The sequence below is a fragment of the Bemisia tabaci genome, chromosome 1, assembly GCF_918797505.1.
Source record: "Bemisia tabaci chromosome 1, PGI_BMITA_v3".
In the NCBI taxonomy this organism is placed as follows: Eukaryota; Metazoa; Arthropoda; class Insecta; order Hemiptera; family Aleyrodidae; genus Bemisia; species Bemisia tabaci.
This window is the reverse complement of record NC_092793.1, coordinates 86,076,352-86,096,822: the sequence shown is the minus strand read 5'-3', so window position 1 is coordinate 86,096,822 and position 20,471 is coordinate 86,076,352. Positions and strand designations below refer to the sequence as shown.

General features: G+C 39.6%; 1 protein-coding gene across 2 annotated transcripts; it reads left to right on the top strand.

Moving 5' to 3' along the window:
• The first annotated feature begins 1,465 nt into the window (after positions 1–1,465).
• LOC109031663 (huntingtin-interacting protein K) lies at positions 1,466–14,985 on the top strand. Of its 2 annotated transcripts, XM_019043307.2 has the most exons (4): positions 1,466–1,829; positions 7,229–7,273; positions 8,047–8,154; positions 14,627–14,985. In XM_019043307.2, the coding sequence occupies exons 1-4, from the start codon at positions 1,641–1,643 to the stop codon at positions 14,720–14,722; spliced, it is 438 nt and encodes a 145-aa protein (XP_018898852.1). In that variant the 5' UTR covers positions 1,466–1,640; the 3' UTR covers positions 14,723–14,985. The 2 variants fall into 2 exon arrangements, with proteins under 2 accessions (XP_018898852.1, XP_018898853.1); XM_019043308.2 differs by lacking the exon at positions 7,229–7,273 and having other exon boundaries at positions 1,475–1,829.
• The last annotated feature ends 5,486 nt before the right edge of the window (positions 14,986–20,471 follow it).

The window sequence follows — 20,471 nt, the reverse complement described above, 5'->3', positions numbered from 1 at the left end:
TGCATTTTAACTCACTTTTTACGGGTTGGTTCCGCAGCCTGTAGCAAATCACGCCGATGATTTGCAAGTTCAACTGACAATGTTTTTTTTTCCAACGAAGTTCATCTCATAAAAAATTCAAATTTGAATTTTCATTTTTTTGTTGGTTCATAAGCAGCCTCATTCATTCGCATAAGTTAGCATTAGTTTCATAAGTTTTACGTGAAATTGCCACAATATCTCCCTTGAAATTTTCCGTCACTCAGCGGAGCTCTAGTGAGAAACACCTAAAAAGAAATCTCATGCTTACTTTTTGGTTTGGCAACATCGTAAAATTCGAGACAGCCTTATACATCTCGAAACATCGACCGATCGATTTGGGCACATTGCTAAAGTTTCGATCTCTCGCTCGACCACGTTGGATTTTTGGAGGTAATGCCGTTGTAGGTAATGTCCTGCCCCCGCGAGGGAATAGGCTGACACGATGCTCTTAGAGCCGTCAATAAACAAACAAGATGGCCGTTATCAGCAAGCAAAATTGAGGTTATGCACATCTTACATCCTCCTGTGATAAAGGTGAAAGGCAATTTAACAATGTTTTCATGTGTTTTTCGTGTGCTATTAGTAGATATGCTCGTTTAAATTGTTACTGCCGCATAATGGACCAATAGACAAGGTACGAATTTAAGCATTCTAATACACGTTTCTTGACCAGAATTTCACGTAGAACACGATTCGCGCGACGAAAATTACCAAAATCAACTTCTAACAAAAATATTAACGTTTATATTTCATATTGGTTACGAGGAGTTTGAACTGCCCGCTCACAAGAAACTCAAAGCTCTACGTGAGTCAAATCGTGCACTTCAACGGTTTCAGCAAGCTTCTCAATCAAGCGATGTTCATTTCCCACCATGTGCTGTTCAAACTATAAACAACTTGCAATAGCTGAGCTAAAGCGTCAAGATTAAGGTTGCCAGATTTTTATATCGCAGAGACTGTCATGATAACGTTTAGCGCGCGATGTGAGTCACGTAGAGCATTGAGTTTTCATGAGCGGGTGGTTTGAATTCACGCATCCAGAATCATTAAATATCTTCACAACAAGTTGATTTCGGTAATATTCGTTGTGCGCATCGTGTTCTACGTGAAATTTTGGTTATGAAACGTGTATGAGAATGCTGAAATTCGTGCCTTGTCTACTGGTCCATTGAAATTTTTGTCAAATTTAGCTTCTCATCGATGTTACGGTGAGCCGCCAACTTGTTTGTTTATTTACGGCCCTAAGAGCATCATGTAGCCTAAAAACTCGTTGACCAATCAAAAAGCGGAACAGTTTTCCTGTAGTAAAAAGATACGAATGGCCATACTCATGTCAGTCTATAAAGGTACTCTAACTCTAGTTTCCATCATGAAATGCATGAAATGTACATTTTTTGAACAGCGCGCCAGTCCGTTTACTTTTCTACGTCACAGGAAATCTTCAAGATGGCTGCCTTGCCACCACCTACTGTATTTTCTCTATGGTTCTCGGTCAACTAATCAATTTCTTGTTTGATTTGTCTGATAAAGAAATATCTAAAAAGTGTATTGTGTTACTTTCAAAATGAAGTGTATATGTTTGTGTAATTTAGTTATTTGACACAATCCCAACCGTGAAAATGACTGACTCTGAGCACAGAACACTGAACGGAACTGCCCCTGATGATGGTTCAGACGAGCAACCCACCGAAACGGACGAATCTGCTTATAAGAAAAGCACCAAATACGATAGTGGAGCTAAGGATTTGGAAAGAGTCACCGATTATGTAGAGGAAGAAGAAATATTAAACTCCAATGACTTAAGCAGCGTAAGAAATCTCACCCATGTTACATAAGTAATGGTCTAAGACAGAATCCCCATCAATTGGACTGCATTTTGCAATTTGGACCTATAAATTCTGGCTCATCTGAAAAAACACTTATGTGCGTAGGGAAACCAATGGCACATACGTTGTTTTTAAACCGGGCCGGAATTTATAGGTCCAAATTACCAAATGCAGTCCAATCGAACTTCCTCAGTTATGCGCCTGTTATACACCATCTATAGGGTCAGTGGACCCCCTATGGACCCTTTAAGCACTTTTTTAGAGGAAAAAAATCATTTACTGTGTGGTTTAATCGCAGATGACTTTGAATAGCCAATTTTATCTTTAAGGATGCATGTAAATAACATCCCATTCGCCAGATTTGAATTTGGTCAATTAGGTTTTTCATAATGCAACAATATCCAAATTAACTTGAAATTCACCCCCTATGGACACTTTGCGCCCATAGAGAACAAAAAAGGAGGTGTTTGCATTTCGGGCATCTTAGAATATTTTGATGACTTGATGACGTAGGTGGGTACAGCCACGTCCCATTCACGCCGTATCCACCTACGTCATCAAGTCATCAAAAAATTCCAAGATGTCCGAAATGCAAACACCTCCTTTTTTTTCTCTATGCTTTGCGCCAACACCACCGAAGTTCACCAAACAACCTGAAAATCGTGTCGGCTGTTCTCTGGGATCAGCTGAATGATGAGAAAATTTTCATTTCATGATTGGTTACGTTGTCACCTTGTTTTTTAACCTGAAACAACTAAGGGTCCATAGGGGGTCCTGTGTCCATAGGGGGTCCACTGACCCTACTATAAGCTCCAAGACCTCCTAATTTTGCGAAACTGGTAACGCTTAGTTCCAGAGTTCTACCGCGCCGATTTTCATGATTTTTGCGGCTATCGACGGGCAATTGTCTCCAGATAAGCCAACTCTTTTCAGATTTTCATAATATGGCCCAGGTTTTTTTTATATTACGTGGTAAAGTTGTGTATTCTCCCATTTAAACAATGTAAATTTCTACTTTTTGTCATAGTTCGTTTGAGCGTTCTGCCGGGCCGATTTCCATGATTTTTCCATAAATCGACTGGTGATAGGCCCTAGATGAGCCCGCTGTAATCAGATTTTGGAAAAAGGACCCAGGTTTTTTTAAAATCACGTTATAAAAGTGAGTGAGTTTACAGAATGCTCTGGTACTGCTACCGCTATGCGCGGGAGGATGCGCAGTGGTCGAGGAGGTTGCGCAGTAGCTGTGTAGCCTGCGCATCAGCCCTACACACTTCTACACAAGATTCGCACTGGCGACTTCATGTTGAGCGGTGGCCGAGTTGTCTAAGACGTCGAATGCGTTCACCATGAACTCGGTGTGGGTTCGATCCCCGACTCCTGAAATCATAATTATTCCCTGACTATCATTTTTCATTGTGTTACTGCAATATTTCATCAAGCAGTCATTCCAAAACGCGTCCTTTTAATGTTAAAGTAATTTTAAGTAAAGTTTAAAATATAAGTATACCTCATATCGTAATTTTTTAGGGGAAAAATAAAACTAACACTCATAGGAGGGTAAAAATAGGGCCGCGAAGCACCCCATTGATGGCGCAAAGCGCCCTCAGGGGGTTGGGCCGCGTAGCGGCCATTAGTATCAGTTGTGCTCTTTAAGAGTGCAGCAGAAGACTAGCAATCTTCAGTTTAGCTTTTCAACTAAACACTGAAAAAAAAAACCACTAAGAAGTGGCCAGAACTGTATGTAACATGGTGGAGAAATGGTGCTGGGTCCACACCATTTCGTGGGGTAAGCAAAGCCAAGAAGTTCCAAAAACTATAATTAGAGTAAAAAATAAATTGTTAACTCTGATGAGTACCTACCAGTACAAAACAGTGGGGGAAAAGTGTTCAGCTCAGGCAGTTTTCATTTGAATATTAAGTTGAGGTCACGCCTAGAAATATATACCAGATTGGGTCTTTTCAGACCTCATCAGTAGATCACACTCGTCAGTGAACCCAAATTAGCATCCCACAAAATTCAAGACGGCATTAAACGCCGTCCTGATTATGATCGGAGCATGACACAAAAGTGTGATTCTTGCGCCATCTATCGTTGCTGCTGAACAACTCTAATAACATAAGGTAAACCCAAAAAAATGAATATCAGACTGGTTGGAGGTGCCAACGCATCTAGACTCAACCGCTTGCTCCTGAACGGGAATTTAATAATAATAATAATAATAATCATTTATTGTTTCTTTTGATTTAAAACAAAAGATTACAAAGTCAAAGTAAAAATTGTTATAAATCTAATATACATAATTTACTCTAAATATTCATCAATACTATAGAATACATTCTCCTTACAAAATGTATCTACTCTTCTTTTGAAGGTGCTTCTCTCTTCAATTTCTTTAATATATCTAGGGAGTTTGTTGTATATCTTTGAGCAATTGTATTTGGGCCCTTTGGAAATCATTCCTTTTGGTATCTCTGATATGCTTATGTCTACCTCATTTCTACCTCTATAGTTCTCTTTTTCTCTATTAAATTCGAAGTAGTGCTTATTTCTATTTACAAACAAAACTGACTCCCTTATATAAATATTGTATACAGTCATTAATTCATTTTCTTTGAATATCAGTTTACATGTTTCTCTTTTTTTAAGTCCAAAAATGTTACGAAGTACTCTTTTCTGAAGTTTAAATACTCTATCAACTCCTTTCGAGTTTCCCCAGAACATTATCCCATATCTTATCGTCGAGTAGATGAAGGCATAATAAAGCTTAATCAAATCAGCTCTGTTTAGTAAATGTCTTAGTCTATTTATTGCATAGCTGTAGGATCCTAGTTTTTTTACTATCGCGTCTATATGCTCATTCCATTCAATATTTTCCTGTATTATTAGTCCTAGTACTTTGTGTTTATTCACCCTTTCGATTTCACCCAGTGGTTGGCTGTCTTTCCATTGAATCAAGTTCACTTCGTGCTTTCCGTTTTTGCCGAATAGCATGTATACTGATTTTTCCGTGCTGAATGACTGCGACATGGCTGAATATAGTTCTCTTAGATTAATTACATCCTTCTTCACTAATTTCCAGTCTTCCTCGTTTTTTAGTTGTTTGAAAACCACTGTTTTGTCATCTACATAATCCACAGCCGAGCCACTCATTAGTACATTATTTACATACATTACATAGATTATAAATAAAAGCGGCCCTAAGATACTACCCTGGGGGACTCCATATTCGTTTAATAATTTCATTGAGATGTACGTTTTTCCTTCTACTTTAACTTCAGCATATTGAAGCCACTGATGTAAATATGACCGTAAGACACTGCCCGCTTTTCCTCTTATGCCTACTTTCTCCAAAATTTTTAACAGCAAGTCTCTATCAACTAAGTCAAACGCTTTTGTTAGATCACAAAACACTGCTAGATTTGGGTGTTGTAAATCATCCTGTGTAATTTCGTCTAATATCTCAAACAAAGCTTCCGTCGTTGAGCAGTGTTTCCTGTAACCAAACTGCTTCCTGCAAAAGATCCTATGTTTTTCTAGGAACTTATATACCCTTTTATAAATTAATTTTTCAAATATTTTGGAGAAATTAGGCAGCAGTGCTAGTGGCCTGTAGTTACTGTACTCTGACGGTTCTCCTTTCTTGTAGATTGGAATAATTTTTGCAATTTTTAAGGCAGATGGGTACTGCCCACATTCTATCATAAGATTGAAAACTCTCGCTATTATTTCACGTGTGTGTTTGACTGATTTTTTTATAATCTGGATGGGGATTTGATCTTCACCCACTGAACTTTTATTTTTCAGTTCATTTATAATGGTCTCCACTTCATAGATATCCGTCGGATGTAGTACACATGTATTTTCTATTCTAGGTACTACTGCTAGTGGATCTAGATTGCTTTTGATGAGAGTAACCCTTTCTTTTATCGTCGTTGAAAATTTATGTGTATTCATTCATTATTTCATGCGGTGGTATTTCATTCCTATTTAAAATAAAATTATTTTTACTTTTTTCTTTAAAATTTAAGTTTCTCTTCACTTGATCCCACAGAGTTTTTGACGGATCTTTACTATTGTTGATTGCTTTTTGAATATGCTCCGACTTTTTTCTTTGTAATAATGTCAAGCATTTTCTTTGAAAACTTTTAAAACTTTCATTGGCCTCTTCTGAGTCATTTGAGTATCTTTGTAGTATCAATAGCCATTCTCTTGCCTCCTTCACTTCAGAGTCTATCCAAGTTTTCCTTTTTCTGTTAACTTTCTTCCATGGAAAAGATTGTTCATAGATGCTTTTAAACATCTTTGCAAAATCACTGTAGAGATCATCTGGGTTTTCATAGTATCCATTCCTAATTTTCTTTAGCGCTAAGAGGTTCCATTGAAAGTTTTCAAAGTTTTCAATACTGAAATTCCTTACTCTACACATTTCTCCTGCTTTGTTAAATTTTACTCCTTTGAGTGTTAATACTAGTGCTTTGTGGTCCGAGAGAGCAGGTTCCATCACTCTGACTCTAGTTTCTTCTATATTAGTAATGATGTTATCCAAACAAGCATTCGATTTTATCCTCGTCACCTCCTCGACTAAAATTTCCAGATTGTTAGTTGCAATTAGTTCTAGCAGTCCCTTGCTCTCTTTAACCACTTGCTTACAATTAAAATTAAAATCACCACATAAGATTAATTTTCCTGCCTTGTTTCCCAATTCATCCACTAATTCCGCGATAACAGCAGAAAATTTTTCAATGCTTTCTTTGGTTGTATTAGGTACTCTATAAATGTTTATTATTATTATGTTCTGGGTTATACAGTGTACTGCCGTAAGTTCTAATTCTCCCTCCCTTGAATATTTACTTATGTCTATTACTCTTAAGTCAATCGCATACGCTTCATTAACTAAAATTGCCACTCCTCCACAAGAAACTCCGTTTTTTGCAGGTTTTCTATAAAATGTAGTAATATAGCTGTATCCTGGCAGTGTTACGCATTTGTTTTCCCCTAGCCAGTGTTCTGCTACACATAATATTTTTGGCTTTACTTCATTCAAGAACACTTTCAGTTTCTCTATCTTTTTGGTTATCGATCTTATATTTATAAATACCAGAAATGTTTCCTCTTTTACACTTGATAACATTTCAGTCTCCTTAACATTAAACAGAGTCCTATTCACGTCTGACATAACATCACCATTACTTTGCAGAAAAAGATTTTTTTCTTTGTCATAGTCTACTCGTTTAAATTAATTACTTCACAGATCTTATCTATAATTCGCTTTTTCGCCCTCATGTTTCAATGAGACCAATGGGAAGCCTCCAAAACAGTTAGGAAGCATAAAATCAATCAATCAATAATAATCTTATGGGATCCACCGTATTGCTTTCAGGGACGTGTTGTAACCCGCGATGGACCGTTCGATCTAACATTTAAGGTAGGGTAAAAGATCGATTTTCGGATCCAAATTACTTCACACTCGATAATTTACCATCGTTTTAAATAGAGTACCTGTATATAGCGAGAGTATAGACTGATGTGAAACTCCGAAAATCCATCAGGCCTTCACCGATGTCTCCGCGAATAAAGTTAGGGCCCAGAAATGCAGCCAACCTATGAATCTCAATTATCCAGAGCGCTTTACTAATACGGTTGATACGAACCATCGTAAACGCACACGAAGCACGCAATTGACTTAGTTTTTGTATAAATTTACTCGTTTTTGCGGAAGAACGCTCATTTATGTATATTCTTAGCCATCATCATTTACAAATTTGAGTGATACATTAAAACTTTTGAAATCGATGCAGCTCAAACACAAAATGGTGTATTATAATGGAGGGACATTTTTGCCTTGACATATGCGCATACGGGGTTGGGTCGCGCACCGGCCAAGGGGCAGAGCCACCTAGTTTCCTATATGCACAGTCTTAAATGTTTGCTGTGATCTATAATCGAAGAGTGAAAGTTTCTGTCAGATTCGCCACCCTTTTTTGTGCTTCAAAATTTTTTCAGGTCCTATCGGCTCATGATGGAAAAAAAAAACTCTTTTTATACCTGTCTACTAAATTTTTTTTCTTTTTTTTTTCATATAGCCAGAAAAGTTCCATCGCACTCAAACGCAATAGTCGATTCACAGCTCTCTCTATGCTTAAATTATCAAGATATCCAATCGCTAGGTACTAATTTTTATCATTACATGTTTTGCAGGCTTTACAAGTTATTGGCAGTCGAAGAATCGAAGAAGCTGCTGAAAAACAAAAAAAGGAGTCAGAGCTAGCAAAAATTCAAATAAAAAAAGAAGATGTTGATCTAATCGTAAGTGAAAAATAAATAACATTTCAAAATAAGGCTTAAATTCGATCAGTTATAGAATGATAAAATAGTTCTTGGTTCACTCTACTTTAAATGGAAATTGAAGCCGAGATTTCCAAAAATTTAAACTTAAGTTACAAAATGAACTTGAATGCGTTTTTTTAGTACTAAACCCTGGGGGTGTTAAGCTGAATCTGGTGCATTGGATATGCTCTACTTGAGCTCTTATGAGAAGCTAGCCCTTTTTTTACATTATCCAAATGTTCTCAATTAAAGCCTACCTCAGCAAGTCTGTACAGCTTAAACAACAATAAACACCACCATGTCTACGATGTGGGGCATGACATGTAAGTACAAACCGTCTACCACCTGTTAGAGTACCTTTATAGACAGAGTATGGCCATTCGTATATTTTTACTACAGGAAAACTGTTCTGCTTTTTGATTGGTCAACGAGTTTTTAGGCTGCATGATGCTCTTACGGCCGTAAATAAACAAACGAAATGGCGGCTCACCTTAACATCGATAAGAAGCTAAAGAGCGACGCCAAGAATGGCACAATTTGGGCCAGCAGGGATTTTTCTGAAACCGGGCCTAAACGATACCTTATGATACCCTAAAAATCTGGTAAAAATTTTAGCTTGAGTATACGCACGGTTTTTAAGTTATGAGGGGGCAAAGTTGCCAAATCGCCATCATTCTGGACAGCATTTCTACAGCAAAAAGACGGGGAAAATGGACGAAAAAGTTACACCTTTGACGGGTTTCGGCTGTAAATGTTTTTATTGGGCCCCCAAACATTTAACTGTGTTCAGTTTCAAAAATTTTGGTCGCACAGTGGTCCAAAATGGGGAGAAATCGTCGACAAATCAGGATTCTTTGTCAAATTTTTAGAAATGGAAGTAAAATTGTCGGTCTGCTGCAGTTTTCATGGCTAACAATGTTCTTATCGGCCCTCAATGCATGAAATTGTGTTCAGCTTCACAAATTTACATCGCACAGTGGTCAAAAATGGGGGAAATAGTGGACAAATTGAGATCCTCTATCAAACTTTTTAAAAATGAAGTGAAACTGTTGGTCCGCAGTAGAGTTTAGATCCCGGAAAAATTCATGTTTTTAATTTTTTTTAATTATTACTACATGTCAGACCGTATTGTTTATAGAACGTTGTTATAGAATAGACTTTGTAGCATTATCTCAATAAAATATGCAATCTTCCAGAAATTTAAAAAAAAAAGAAGAAAAAATGGAGAGAAAAAATTAAAAAAAGGTTTAAATAGTCAAAAAAAGAATTTAAAGAATTTTTCTGGGATCTTAAGTCTACTGGGGACCAACAGTTTCACTTCATTTTAAAAAGTTTGATAGAGGATCTTAATTTGTCCACTAATTCCCCCATTTTTGACCACTGTGCGATGTAAATTTGTGAAGCTAAACACAATTTCATGCATTGAGGACCGATAAGAACATTGTTAGCCATGAAAACTGCAGCAGACCGACAATTTTACTTCCATTTCTAAAAATTTGACAAAGAATCCTGATTTGTCGACGATTTCTCCCCATTTTGGACCACTGTGCGACCAAAATTTTTGAAACTGAACACAGTTAAATGTTTGGGGGCCCAATAAAAACATTTATAGCCGAAACCCATCAAAGGTGTAACTTTTTCGTCCATTTTCCCCGTCTTTTTGCTGTAGAAATGCTGTCCAGCATGCTGTGCGATTTGGCAACTTTGCCCCCTCATTTCTCAAAAACCGTGCGTATATTCAAGCTAAAATTTTTACCAGAGTTTTAGGGTATCATATGGTATCGTTCAGGCCCGGTTTCAGAAAAATCCCCGCTGGCCCAAATTGTGCCCGAAAACGGTCGTTTTTGGCGTCGCTCGTTCACAAAAATCTCAATTATGCGGCAGTAGCAATTTAAACTCGCATATCTACGAATAGCACACGAAAAATACATGAAAACATTGTTAAATCTCCTTTCACCTTTATCACAGGAGGACGTAAGATGTGCATAACCTCAATCTTGCTTGCTGATAACAGCCATCTTGTTTGTTTATTTACGGCCGTAAGACTATCGTGTCAGCCTATTTTCACGCGACCAATGAAAAACCGGAATAGAAATGGCCATACTCTCTCTATACTTAAAGGTACTCTACCACCTGTCATTACTTTTGTGCAATGAGTCAGTTAAGTCATTTTTTTTTTTTTTTTTATTGTGTCATTCGAAAGTAGTAAATGACCGAAGCTTACAGTTTTTTTCCTAATTTTTTTTTGATGACAGCAAACGGGAGAAAAGTTTATTTGAAAGTGCCAAAAATTAGGGTAGTCTATAACGGCGTTTGAACCGCGCGCTCGTAGGTTTTGAATGTACACGTCACGATCAATACGGCGGCGGAATGCGTAGTGGAAGAATACACGGTGGCAATGCGTTGGCGGTGTGATTTTGTTGGTCAATTGGAGGTTATGTAGATGTTCGAGATTCATATCTATTGTTCTTAATTCTCTAAGCTTTTCAATCAGAATGCGATACAGATGTATGTAGGATATGAAACTTACACACAGAACTTACTTAACCTCAAACGAGAAATCGTGATGTCAACAACGGCAGCGTGGCGGTTGTAAGCAGGTCGGCTTCGGCGCCGCCATCTTTCCGTTCTATGACGCGTAGATTCGAAGATTCACGGCGGTCGGTTCAAACATGTTTTCGGGGACCCCTAAAAAGGAAGCGTTATATCTCCGCGGAGACAATTCTTCGTGACATTTTAACATGCGCATCCTTCTTATCGTACCGAAAACTGTAAGATCCGACGATTTGCAGGCCAATCTCTCCCGAGCTTAACTGACTCATTCAGCTGTGATAGCAAAGAGAGCTCTAACTCTCAAACCATCAAAATGGAGTTTCCATGCGTACTCCTATAATCTCTTTTATATGAAATCCCTGAAACCATTAAAAGAGCAAAATTCGTCTCATTCTTGTGAAAACGTGATCTATGAGACAGCTGCGAGAGCGGAAAAATTGACGCTGTTACCCACCAACAAAACATTCTCTAGAGATATTATTTCAGCAGAGAGCTAATGAGAACTGCATTATTGAGTACAATGGTGCCCTTTTCTGCCAATTCCTAACCCTAAAATGTGTATGTTGTGCGTCCGAAACACAACCGTGAGAGCATATAGGAGATGGTGCTAATAGCTGTCTTGCCTAACATATTAATGATAAAGACCCTTTAAATGAAGTTGTAAATAAAATTCGCCGATTTTCAATCACCCATAGTATTCGCATGGATCCTCTGGTTGTTACTTGACAATTTCATGAAAAACGGAAGACCAGTCATTAACTTTTTTCGCTCGGACATTGCAAGCAAGGAGTATTCTAAAAAGTAGCGCGAAGATTTTTACATTCTTTTCCTCCGAAGAATTTTTCAATTTTCCCTTCAAATCATCGTCTCAACGGGGCCGGACATGTAATGTACGATCCCATTTTGGTCGCCTCTCGGCTGCTTCGCGCGTAGGATTGACGCGACGGCTTTACTGCTCGAGCACGTTTTTGCTCGATTTGTCTTAAGTAGCGGCGCGAGGCGAGCTTTTCCCAGGCCGCATTTTTTGGCCCGAGATTCGATTTCTTGACCATTGGACGCCTCGTCCGCTGTCGAGCAATCGACGTGCCGGGATCTAACGTACAGCCAAAGGCCTGCAGTCCTACGCGGGAGTAGTTGAGAGTTGAAACATTGTAAAAGCGAAGTCTTACGCAGTACGTTTTAAACACTTTTAATGCGGTCAACATACCACCCGCGATTTTTTTGCGGAAATGTCAACTAAAAGGCCCACTGATTGCGGAACAACAAACCGCGAAATCTGTAGTTTGGCCGTTTTTGAGAAAATGCGATTTTTCGCTTTTTTGGCGGAAATTTCGAGTCAAGGCGCTGAAAAAGTCAAGTTAGGTTGTTTTTGTGGCTCGTAAATGCATATCCTATACATATTTAGTTAATCACGTGCCAGTAGATAGCTATTCGTGCATATTGCCCAAAATTCATATCCTTAAATCCACGACTTTCGGGTTTTGGGGGGGTTAGTCAAGGAGAATAAATCCGAAAAAAAGAGGGTTAACCCGGAACAACTTGCTTAACAAACTTTTCCTATGTAAACGTCTTTCAGTAGGTCTTATTGAACAACATACCAAAAGTTTACCACTGTTAGATCCCGGAACACCCGCCCCCCCAACGTTCCCTAAATTTCAAAATGGCGGCCATGTAAGGCCTCTGGGAGTTCGATTTTTTTTAAAATACGTAAACAGTGTCATATGTGGTGTCGATTCCTATGTAATTTTAGTCGTAGATTTCAGATATAAAGTCAAAAAAGTCCTCCGGTCAAAGGGGGGCAACCCAAATCCAGGATGGCAGCCAATTTTGAAAGACAAAAGGGTGGATTATTAAAAAGTTCGCGTGATAATGCAAGTGAGGTGTCATTTCTAATGTAATTTTGGTCGTAGATTTCATTTATGAAGTCATAACATCCCTCTAGTCAAAGGAATTGCTCCAAATGCCAAGATGGCGGCCAGATTTGAAAGGCAGGAGGGTAAATTTTTGAAATGTTTACGTGACATCCCTAGTAAAAGTCAATCAACCTGATGTCAGGCTATGCTTAATAAACTACCCTGAGTCAGACTGATATCAGCCTGAATTAGGCTGACTCACGGTAGTTTATGAAACATAGCCTGACGTCAGGTTGATTCACTTTTACTAGGGATGTCACGTAAGCATTTCAAAAATTCACCCTCCTGCCTTTTAAATCTGGCCGCCATCTTGGCGTTTGACTTGAGGGATGTTATGACTCCATAAATGAAATCTACGACCAAAAATTACATAAGAAATGATACCTCACTTGCATTATCACGCGAACTTTTTAAAAATCCACCCTCTTGTCTTTCTAAATTGGCTGCCATCTTGGATTTGGGTTACCCCCTTTTGACCGGAGGACTTTTTTGACTTTATATCTGAAATCTACGACTAAAATTACATAGGAATCGACACCACATATGACACTGTTTACGTATTTTAACAAAAATCGAACTCCCAGAGGCCTTATATGGCCGCCATTTTGAAATTTAGGGAACGTTGGGGGGGGGGGGGGTGTTCCGGGATCTAACAGTGGTAAACTTTTGGTATGTTGTTCAATAAGACCTACTGAAAGACGTTTACTTAGGAAAAGTTTGTTAAGCAAGTTGTTCCGGGTTAACCCTCTTTTTTTCGGATTTATTCTCCTTGACTAACCCCCCAAAAACCCGAAAGTCGTGGATTTAAGGATATGAATTTTGGGCAATATGCACGAATAGCTATCTACTGGCACGTGATAAACCAAAAATGTATAGGATATGCATTTACGAGCCACAAAAACAGCCTAACTTGACTTTTTCAGCGCCTTGACCCGAAATTCCCGCCAAAAAAGCGAAAAATCGCATTTTCTCAAAAACGGCCAAACTACAGATTTTGCGGTTTGTTGTTCCGCAATCAGTAGGCCTTCTAGTTGACATTTTCGCAAAAAAATCGCGGGTGGTATGTTGACCGCATTAAAAGTGTTTAAAACGTACTGTGGCTTACAGTTGGAGTATATTGAAAGTTGTAGTGGGAAGCTGCTCTGGAAGTGAGGGGTGGGGTTTTTTAGTCTTAATATACAGGGTGATCCAAAAGTCTTTCCTAATGGAATGGATGGCGACCATTTTGGAAATTTCGATTTTTTTTAAAATCTTACGTCAAATTCGTTTTTCTCATGTCCAAATACCCGTAGATCCCTAGTTTGGCGCAAATTCATCGAGAAATAACTGGTGTGAAGTTTCGGCCGTTTTGAACTTTAACCGTCCTCCATTTTGAAACGGTTTGAGTATTGACTTCGGGTTTGCGCGAAAAGTTTTCTTTTTTTATGCTCTTTCGTACGAGCTATCACAAGGGGGGTCTCCCCCTTTGAAAAAAAAGTTGGGGTCCGTTGCCCCCCAAGGAGGGCCCTCCTGAAAATTTTAGGGGAGCCAAAAAGTCCCCTAGGGGGGTCCTAGGGGAGCCCTTTGACCTAGAAACATTCTCCAATCAAATCTTTACCTCAATTAGGTGAAACTTTAGATTAGGTGGATGGGACTTTTGGACCACCCTGTATACCCAGTCGCTGTATTCCAGTTTGTGCCCTGTTCCTCAGCTCCATCGCCCTTACCACCTGAGCCCTTCCCCCCTTACAGTCGCATCACACCCAAATATTTTCTTAAGCCTGAAATCTCAACATAATACCCGCGAAGTTAAGGAAGCGTATTTCGGAATTATTCGGACATTCTGTATTTCGGCTGAAACCAGTGAACGATGTTTTTCTAACCACCACCACCCCCCCCCCCCAATTTTTTGGACGCCTTATTAGTTTTTGGTATCCATCCAGTCGTTTCCTGGAGCTGAATTCTAGTATTCATTCTACTTTCAACGTATCTAATTTTATGTTTAGGTGAAAGAAATGGAAATATCTAGGACCACAGCGGAACGGACTCTAAGAGAACATTCGGGAGATGTTGTTAAAGCTTTAACAGCCCTTGTAGACTAAAAGACTTTCAAAGCGCTGATACAATTCTGCCTATTTCAATTTGCCGTCCGGCCGTGGACACTCTTCTCCGTTCCTGACGGTACTCGATTTTTTTGTTTTTTCTTTATACTCCTGTTATTTTGACAGGTAATTAATGAGCCATTCTTTTCAATCTCATTAACGCTTAAAGTCCTAAGTACAGAAATCAAAACGATTTGTAGAGCAAACTTGTAATATTTGAATTCCTTTTTGTACAGATGCCTAATATATGATTTTGCCAATCATGTCTACAGCCTCTTATTTTCGCGTGTATTCCTGTTAATTTCGAGCTTTCATACAAATGGTGTAAATAAAGTCGCTCCGACAACGCACTCTGGCGTTTTGCGACACCTAAACGCCACATATGCCTATCTTCCGAGTGATTATCGGGCAACTGACACCGCATCATCTCTTCGTCAACGCCCTGCCGTCATCTCTTTATGGGACGTCCCCGTCGCCTCTTCCGAGGTGGTACCCAATCTAAAACTTGTTCGGGTAACCTCTCCTTTGACATTCTTTGCACGTGTCCATACCAGCAGGACGTCGTGCCCGATATCTCTTTCAACCTTCATCACCTGACAAATTCTCTCATTACGGATACGGTCCTATCTCGAGATGCCGGTAGATCGCCGCCAAAAATCCGTTTCGGTTGCCCTCGACGTTTCTTGCGTTCTTTTCGTCAAAGGCCACAGTTCACTACCATAGATCACGATAATTTCAACGATGGCGTCTTATATCCGGTGCTTGTTCGCCTTTAAAATGCTCTGATCCCAGAGCAGCCCGTTCAGCATCGCAATGGCTCTACTGCCCTGGATGATCCTGTCCTTAATCGCCCTATCCATCCTTCCATCCTAATCTAGCCAGACATCGAGATTCTTATACTCGTCACTTTCTTCGATGCGCCGCATTCGATGAGGATAGACGGCCCTCAAGCTCTATGCTTTGCCGTTGATGCGCTGCTCCCACAACCAGCTTTTCTGTCTTGGATACACTAACATCCAAGCCCCATTTCCCATATTCTTCTACCAATTTCCACACCATGTAATCCGCATCTTCTTTATCTTGAGCTATTACGATCTGGCCATCGGCAAAGCATAGATTTTAAAGGGTCCGTCCATCAAGGAGTGGAACGCCCATCCCCGCAACCTTCCTTTTCCATTCCTTCAACACGTGCTCTAGGTTTACATTAAATAATGTTGGTGACAAACAACAGCCTTGTTTTAACCCTTTTGTGACGAAGAATCCTCGGGACAACACCCCGTGAGTTTCCTACAAACGATAATCCCAAAAATTCCCGGACTACCGCTTAAATTCCGGATTTAAGATAGCTATTGAGCTGACCTTGGTTATAGTTAAAAGCCTACATCATTCCTGATCGATCGAGACTCATAACCGTCTCATGTGCTCAAAAGTTGACAAAATGATGAGGTTTTGAGCGGAAGAAGCAAAGCTCTCGCCTACAAATTGTAACGGATAGTTGGATTGCATTTTGCAAAAAAAAAAAAAAAAAAACAAAAAAAAAAAAAAAAAAAAAAAAGACCACTCGTTGTTGTGCTCTGGAGCGAGACGGTCGCGCTTCAGCTCACGCCGGATCAGTATTTTTCAACAAATTTTCGGAAAGAAAATCACCAGCATGTGATTCTGCTGGAATCGAGAAAAGTGCTCGCGTCGCGGTGTTCTAGCGGCCGGGTCCCGAGTGATATTAGTGCCAGTGTCATCATAAACAATAAACAATCGTATGGCATACCGGCCTGTAGTGTGTAAACACGGTGTCAAGTGTAGTTACGTCAGCAACGTTTTTCTCGGGTGCGAAAAATGTCTAAAGCGGGGATTGCTCATCGGCCTACCTCGAATGAAACTAGACACGTTGCCAAATAGCCAAATGGAAAATCAAAATCCGTTCGGAAGAAGAGAACTTCTCCCGAGGTCTCCGCCCCCCCCCCCCCTCAGTCTGCAAGGGCGGATGATAACCTCTCTCTTACTGCTACGGAGTCAAGCTTGACAGCGGTGGCGTCGGTAGAAGATAAAGAAACAATTATTAATTAAATTTTAAACACCAGCATTGATCCTGTTCTTCAGAACCCTACCATTCATAAATCAGTTTAAAGTTTTTTGACCAAGGCGCAAAATATGGTCAAAACGCTGTACAGTGACAAAAATGAACTGGCGAATACAATCAATTCCCTTGAAGCAGAAAATGCGAAAAAAATACAGAAATTACAGGAACAAATTAATGCAATTAGCTCTGCAAATGCAAGCTCTTGAGCTAGAGATGCCTATCTACAATCTGCGAAAGAGTTAGTTAAAAATAACTCTCGTAAGCCCTCAGGGCAATCTAAGTTAACACAGTTCGCCACTGCGAAACCAGTTACACCAAAACCAGGTACATCTACAACACCTGTTTCTAACCAATTTGCCTCGCTGGAAGATGACGTGGAATCTAATCACGATGCTGATGACTCTGAATCTTCAAACACATGGGTCGACTACAACTCGGATCCCGAATTTAACTCCAGACGGAAAGCTATCCAATCTCAAAGAAGGAAGCGTAAGAGAGCGAGTACTTCAGCTTCAAGTGGCCATACCGATAATCAACAAACCAAACCGGGTGAGAGCGCTCCAGTTAAAGTGAATATACCTAATCCTAGTGTATCCATAAGATTGTTGGTATTTGTTCTATGGTTGTAAAAGTAGAACCCATTAAAGTTAGTACTACTAAGATACTACAGTGTCGAAAATGTCAGAATTTCGGACATTCCCAAGCATATTGTGGTAAGCAAGCACGTTGTGTAAAGTGCGCAGCTAAACATTTATCCGCAGAATGCCCTTGGGCGAAGCGCATTATCAACCCTAAGTGTGCAAATTGTGGGGTAACAGGTCACCCAGCTAGCTATGGAGGATGCCCCTTCGCGAAAGCGATGCAAAAAGACAGAGAAAAATCTATTAAAATGAGAAAGGGAAAGATCGATGGGTCTAATTTTCCTAACTTCCCAGATAAACCAAATAAAAAGAAAAAAAGGGGGAAAAATCCTCCTAGTGCTATTAAACAAGGAGTTAGCTTCGCCGACGCAGTATCCGGCCCGAAACCCTCAAATCAACAGGAAGAGCTCGTAAGTCAACTCTTAATGACCATTGAATCATTAAGGAAGCAACTAGAGGAGATGAGTAAGAGACAGGAAATATACGAACAGGCTCTTATGAGCCGAGTGTTGAGTTCTCGATAAAATGACTAACAAAAGTGAAAGCATTCTTAATCTTATCGCATGGAATGCGAATGGATTAAAACCTCCTAAACTCTTAGAATTTAGTGAAAAAATGGCAAAATTACGTGTAGATATAGCATTGTACTCTGAAACTCATTTTGCTAGGGAATCGAGAGGATACTTGAAAGGATATAGATTTTATAATTCACGACATCCTTCTAATAACGCAAGGGGGGGGGGGGGGGGAGCCCGGGAGCCTCTATTGCTATCAGGGAAAACATTAAACACTCCGTTCTTGAAATTGTAGAAAAAGAACGTTTCCAAGCGGTGATTATTCAAATTGAGTCATCGCTGGGGCCATTTAATGTCAGCGCTATATACGCTCCACCGCGTCATCGATGCTCAGTTGACGATTATTCTGGTTTACTTGAAAAATTGGGTCCTCCCTTCCGTATCGGGGGGGGGGGGGGGGACTTCAACTGTAAAAACGTCAGATGGAGTTCGAGATTAACTAACCCGAAAGGTGTTAATCTTAAAACTGCAGTCAATCTTATCGGAGGTGATTTTATCTCTCCGGGTAAACCCACCTTCTATCCAGGTAATCCATTGAAAGAGCCTGACGTACCTAGTTGATTTTTTCATCTTCAATAATCTCAATCTCAATAACACAACTTCTTGCAATGTGTTAGAGGGAAAAAAAGATCATGTGCCGGTTTTCTTATCTATATTTGCTACTCCAGTATTGGTTAAACGCGCACCCTGTCTAGTTTCTACTCAAACGGACTGGAAAAATTTTCGAGAGTTATTAACTTCCCGTATTAATAACTCGACTTTAGTAAACGACTGCTCCACACTTGATAAGGAGGCAGAATCTTTAATTTCGAGCATCCAAGAAGCCGCAAAAGCAAGCACGCCGGTTGCTCGAACTTTTAATAATTTACATCATAAATGCACTCTTCCAAAGGAAATACTCAGCCTTATTGACCGCAAAAACAAAGCGGGAAGGAGGAGACGGATTACTCACCATGAATCTCTACAATAGACTAAACAAGGCAGTGGAGAAACGTAATAATGAATTTCGTAATGAAAAATTTGAAAATTTTGTAGCTAACCTCAGCCCAAGCGAAGCTAATGATTACACCCTTTGGAAAGCGACAAAATCCCTATGACGTCCTTTCCTAGCTAGCTTCCCTATTAGAAAACCGGACGGTGAATGGGCAAATAATAGCCAGGAAAAAGCCCATACCATTGCCGATCACCTTGAAAAAGTATTTCAACCTAACCCCTGCGAATCTCCAGAGAAGGAATGCGAACTAGAGGAAGAAGTTGGTAATATTAATTTTCTCCCTGCAGAAAAAATCAACAAAATTACGTACGACGAAATTTTCAAGGAAATTAAATATATATAAAACAAAAATCAAGAAAAGTCCAGGTTTTGATCTTATCTCAGCAATTATCATCAAGCAACTTCCTCCTGCGGCAATCAATAAGTTAGAAGCACTCTTTAATGCAGTGATGTTATTGAAATACATTTCTAGTCAATGGAAATTGGCTGAGGTGATTGTTATTTTAAAATTCGGAAAACCTCCTTCAGCCCCTAGTTCGTACCGCCCTATCTCCTTACTTCCCCTGATATGCAAACTTTTCGAGAAGTTATATACTAAACGTTTACTGGCAATTGTAAATAAGAAAAAGTTACTTCCTAATGAGCAGTTTGGTTTCAGGGCTAAACATAGCACAATAGAACAATTACACCGGATCTCTTCTTACATTGAAACGGCGCTAGAGGAGAAACAGTTTTGTAATGTAGTTTTCTTGGATGTCGCCCAGACATTTGACAAAGTCTGGCATTCTAAAGTGGCTTTTAAACTTTCAAAAATCTTGCCTGGGAACCACGTGCAATTAATAATGTCTTATTTAGCAGATAGATCTTTTAGGGTTCGATTTGAAGACTCTTACTCTGAATTTAGGAAAATAAGAGCAGGGGTACCTCAAGGTTCAGTACTCTCCCCCCCAATCTTTAGTCTCTTTACTGCTGACGTACCTAAACCTAAAAACGGAAAAATCGGGATCTTTGCTGACGACACGGCCGTTGCGTCTTCTGCGCCCATATATGAGGAGACAGTCACTAACATCCAAGAGTGCTTGGACGACATCCAGGATTGGACTGAGCGCGATCGCACGGCGCTTAACGCCACCAAATCAGTTAACGTGGTCTTTACCTTAAGACCATATGTTTATGTCCCTGTGATCCTAAATAAAATTGCTATTCCCCATGCACAAAAGGCTCCTTACCTCGGCCTTACTATGGATTGTAAGTTAAAATGGAAGGAGCATATTCTAAATGAGAAAAAGTAAATTGACTTAAAGCACAGACAGATGCTATAGTTTCTCGGGAAGCGATCTAAATTAAAGCTAAAAAATAAAGTTTTACTTTATAAATCAATGTTAAGGCCAATCTGGGTATACGGCTGCCAGATTTGGGCGTGTGCCGCCAGTTCTAATCTCAAAATTATTGAGACAATTCA

What these genes read in the sequence shown, in the direction of transcription:
- LOC109031663 (XM_019043307.2), top strand. Translation starts at nt 1,641, where the DNA reads ATGACTGACTCTGAGCACAGAACACTGAACGGAACTGCCCCTGATGAT. An exon ending in CGTTCGATCTAACATTTAAG is followed by an intron (nt 7,274 to 8,046) that starts GTAGGGTAAAAG and finishes CATGTTTTGCAG; the next exon opens with GCTTTACAAGTTATTGGCAG. An exon ending in AAGAAGATGTTGATCTAATC is followed by an intron (nt 8,155 to 14,626) that starts GTAAGTGAAAAA and finishes TTTTATGTTTAG; the next exon opens with GTGAAAGAAATGGAAATATC.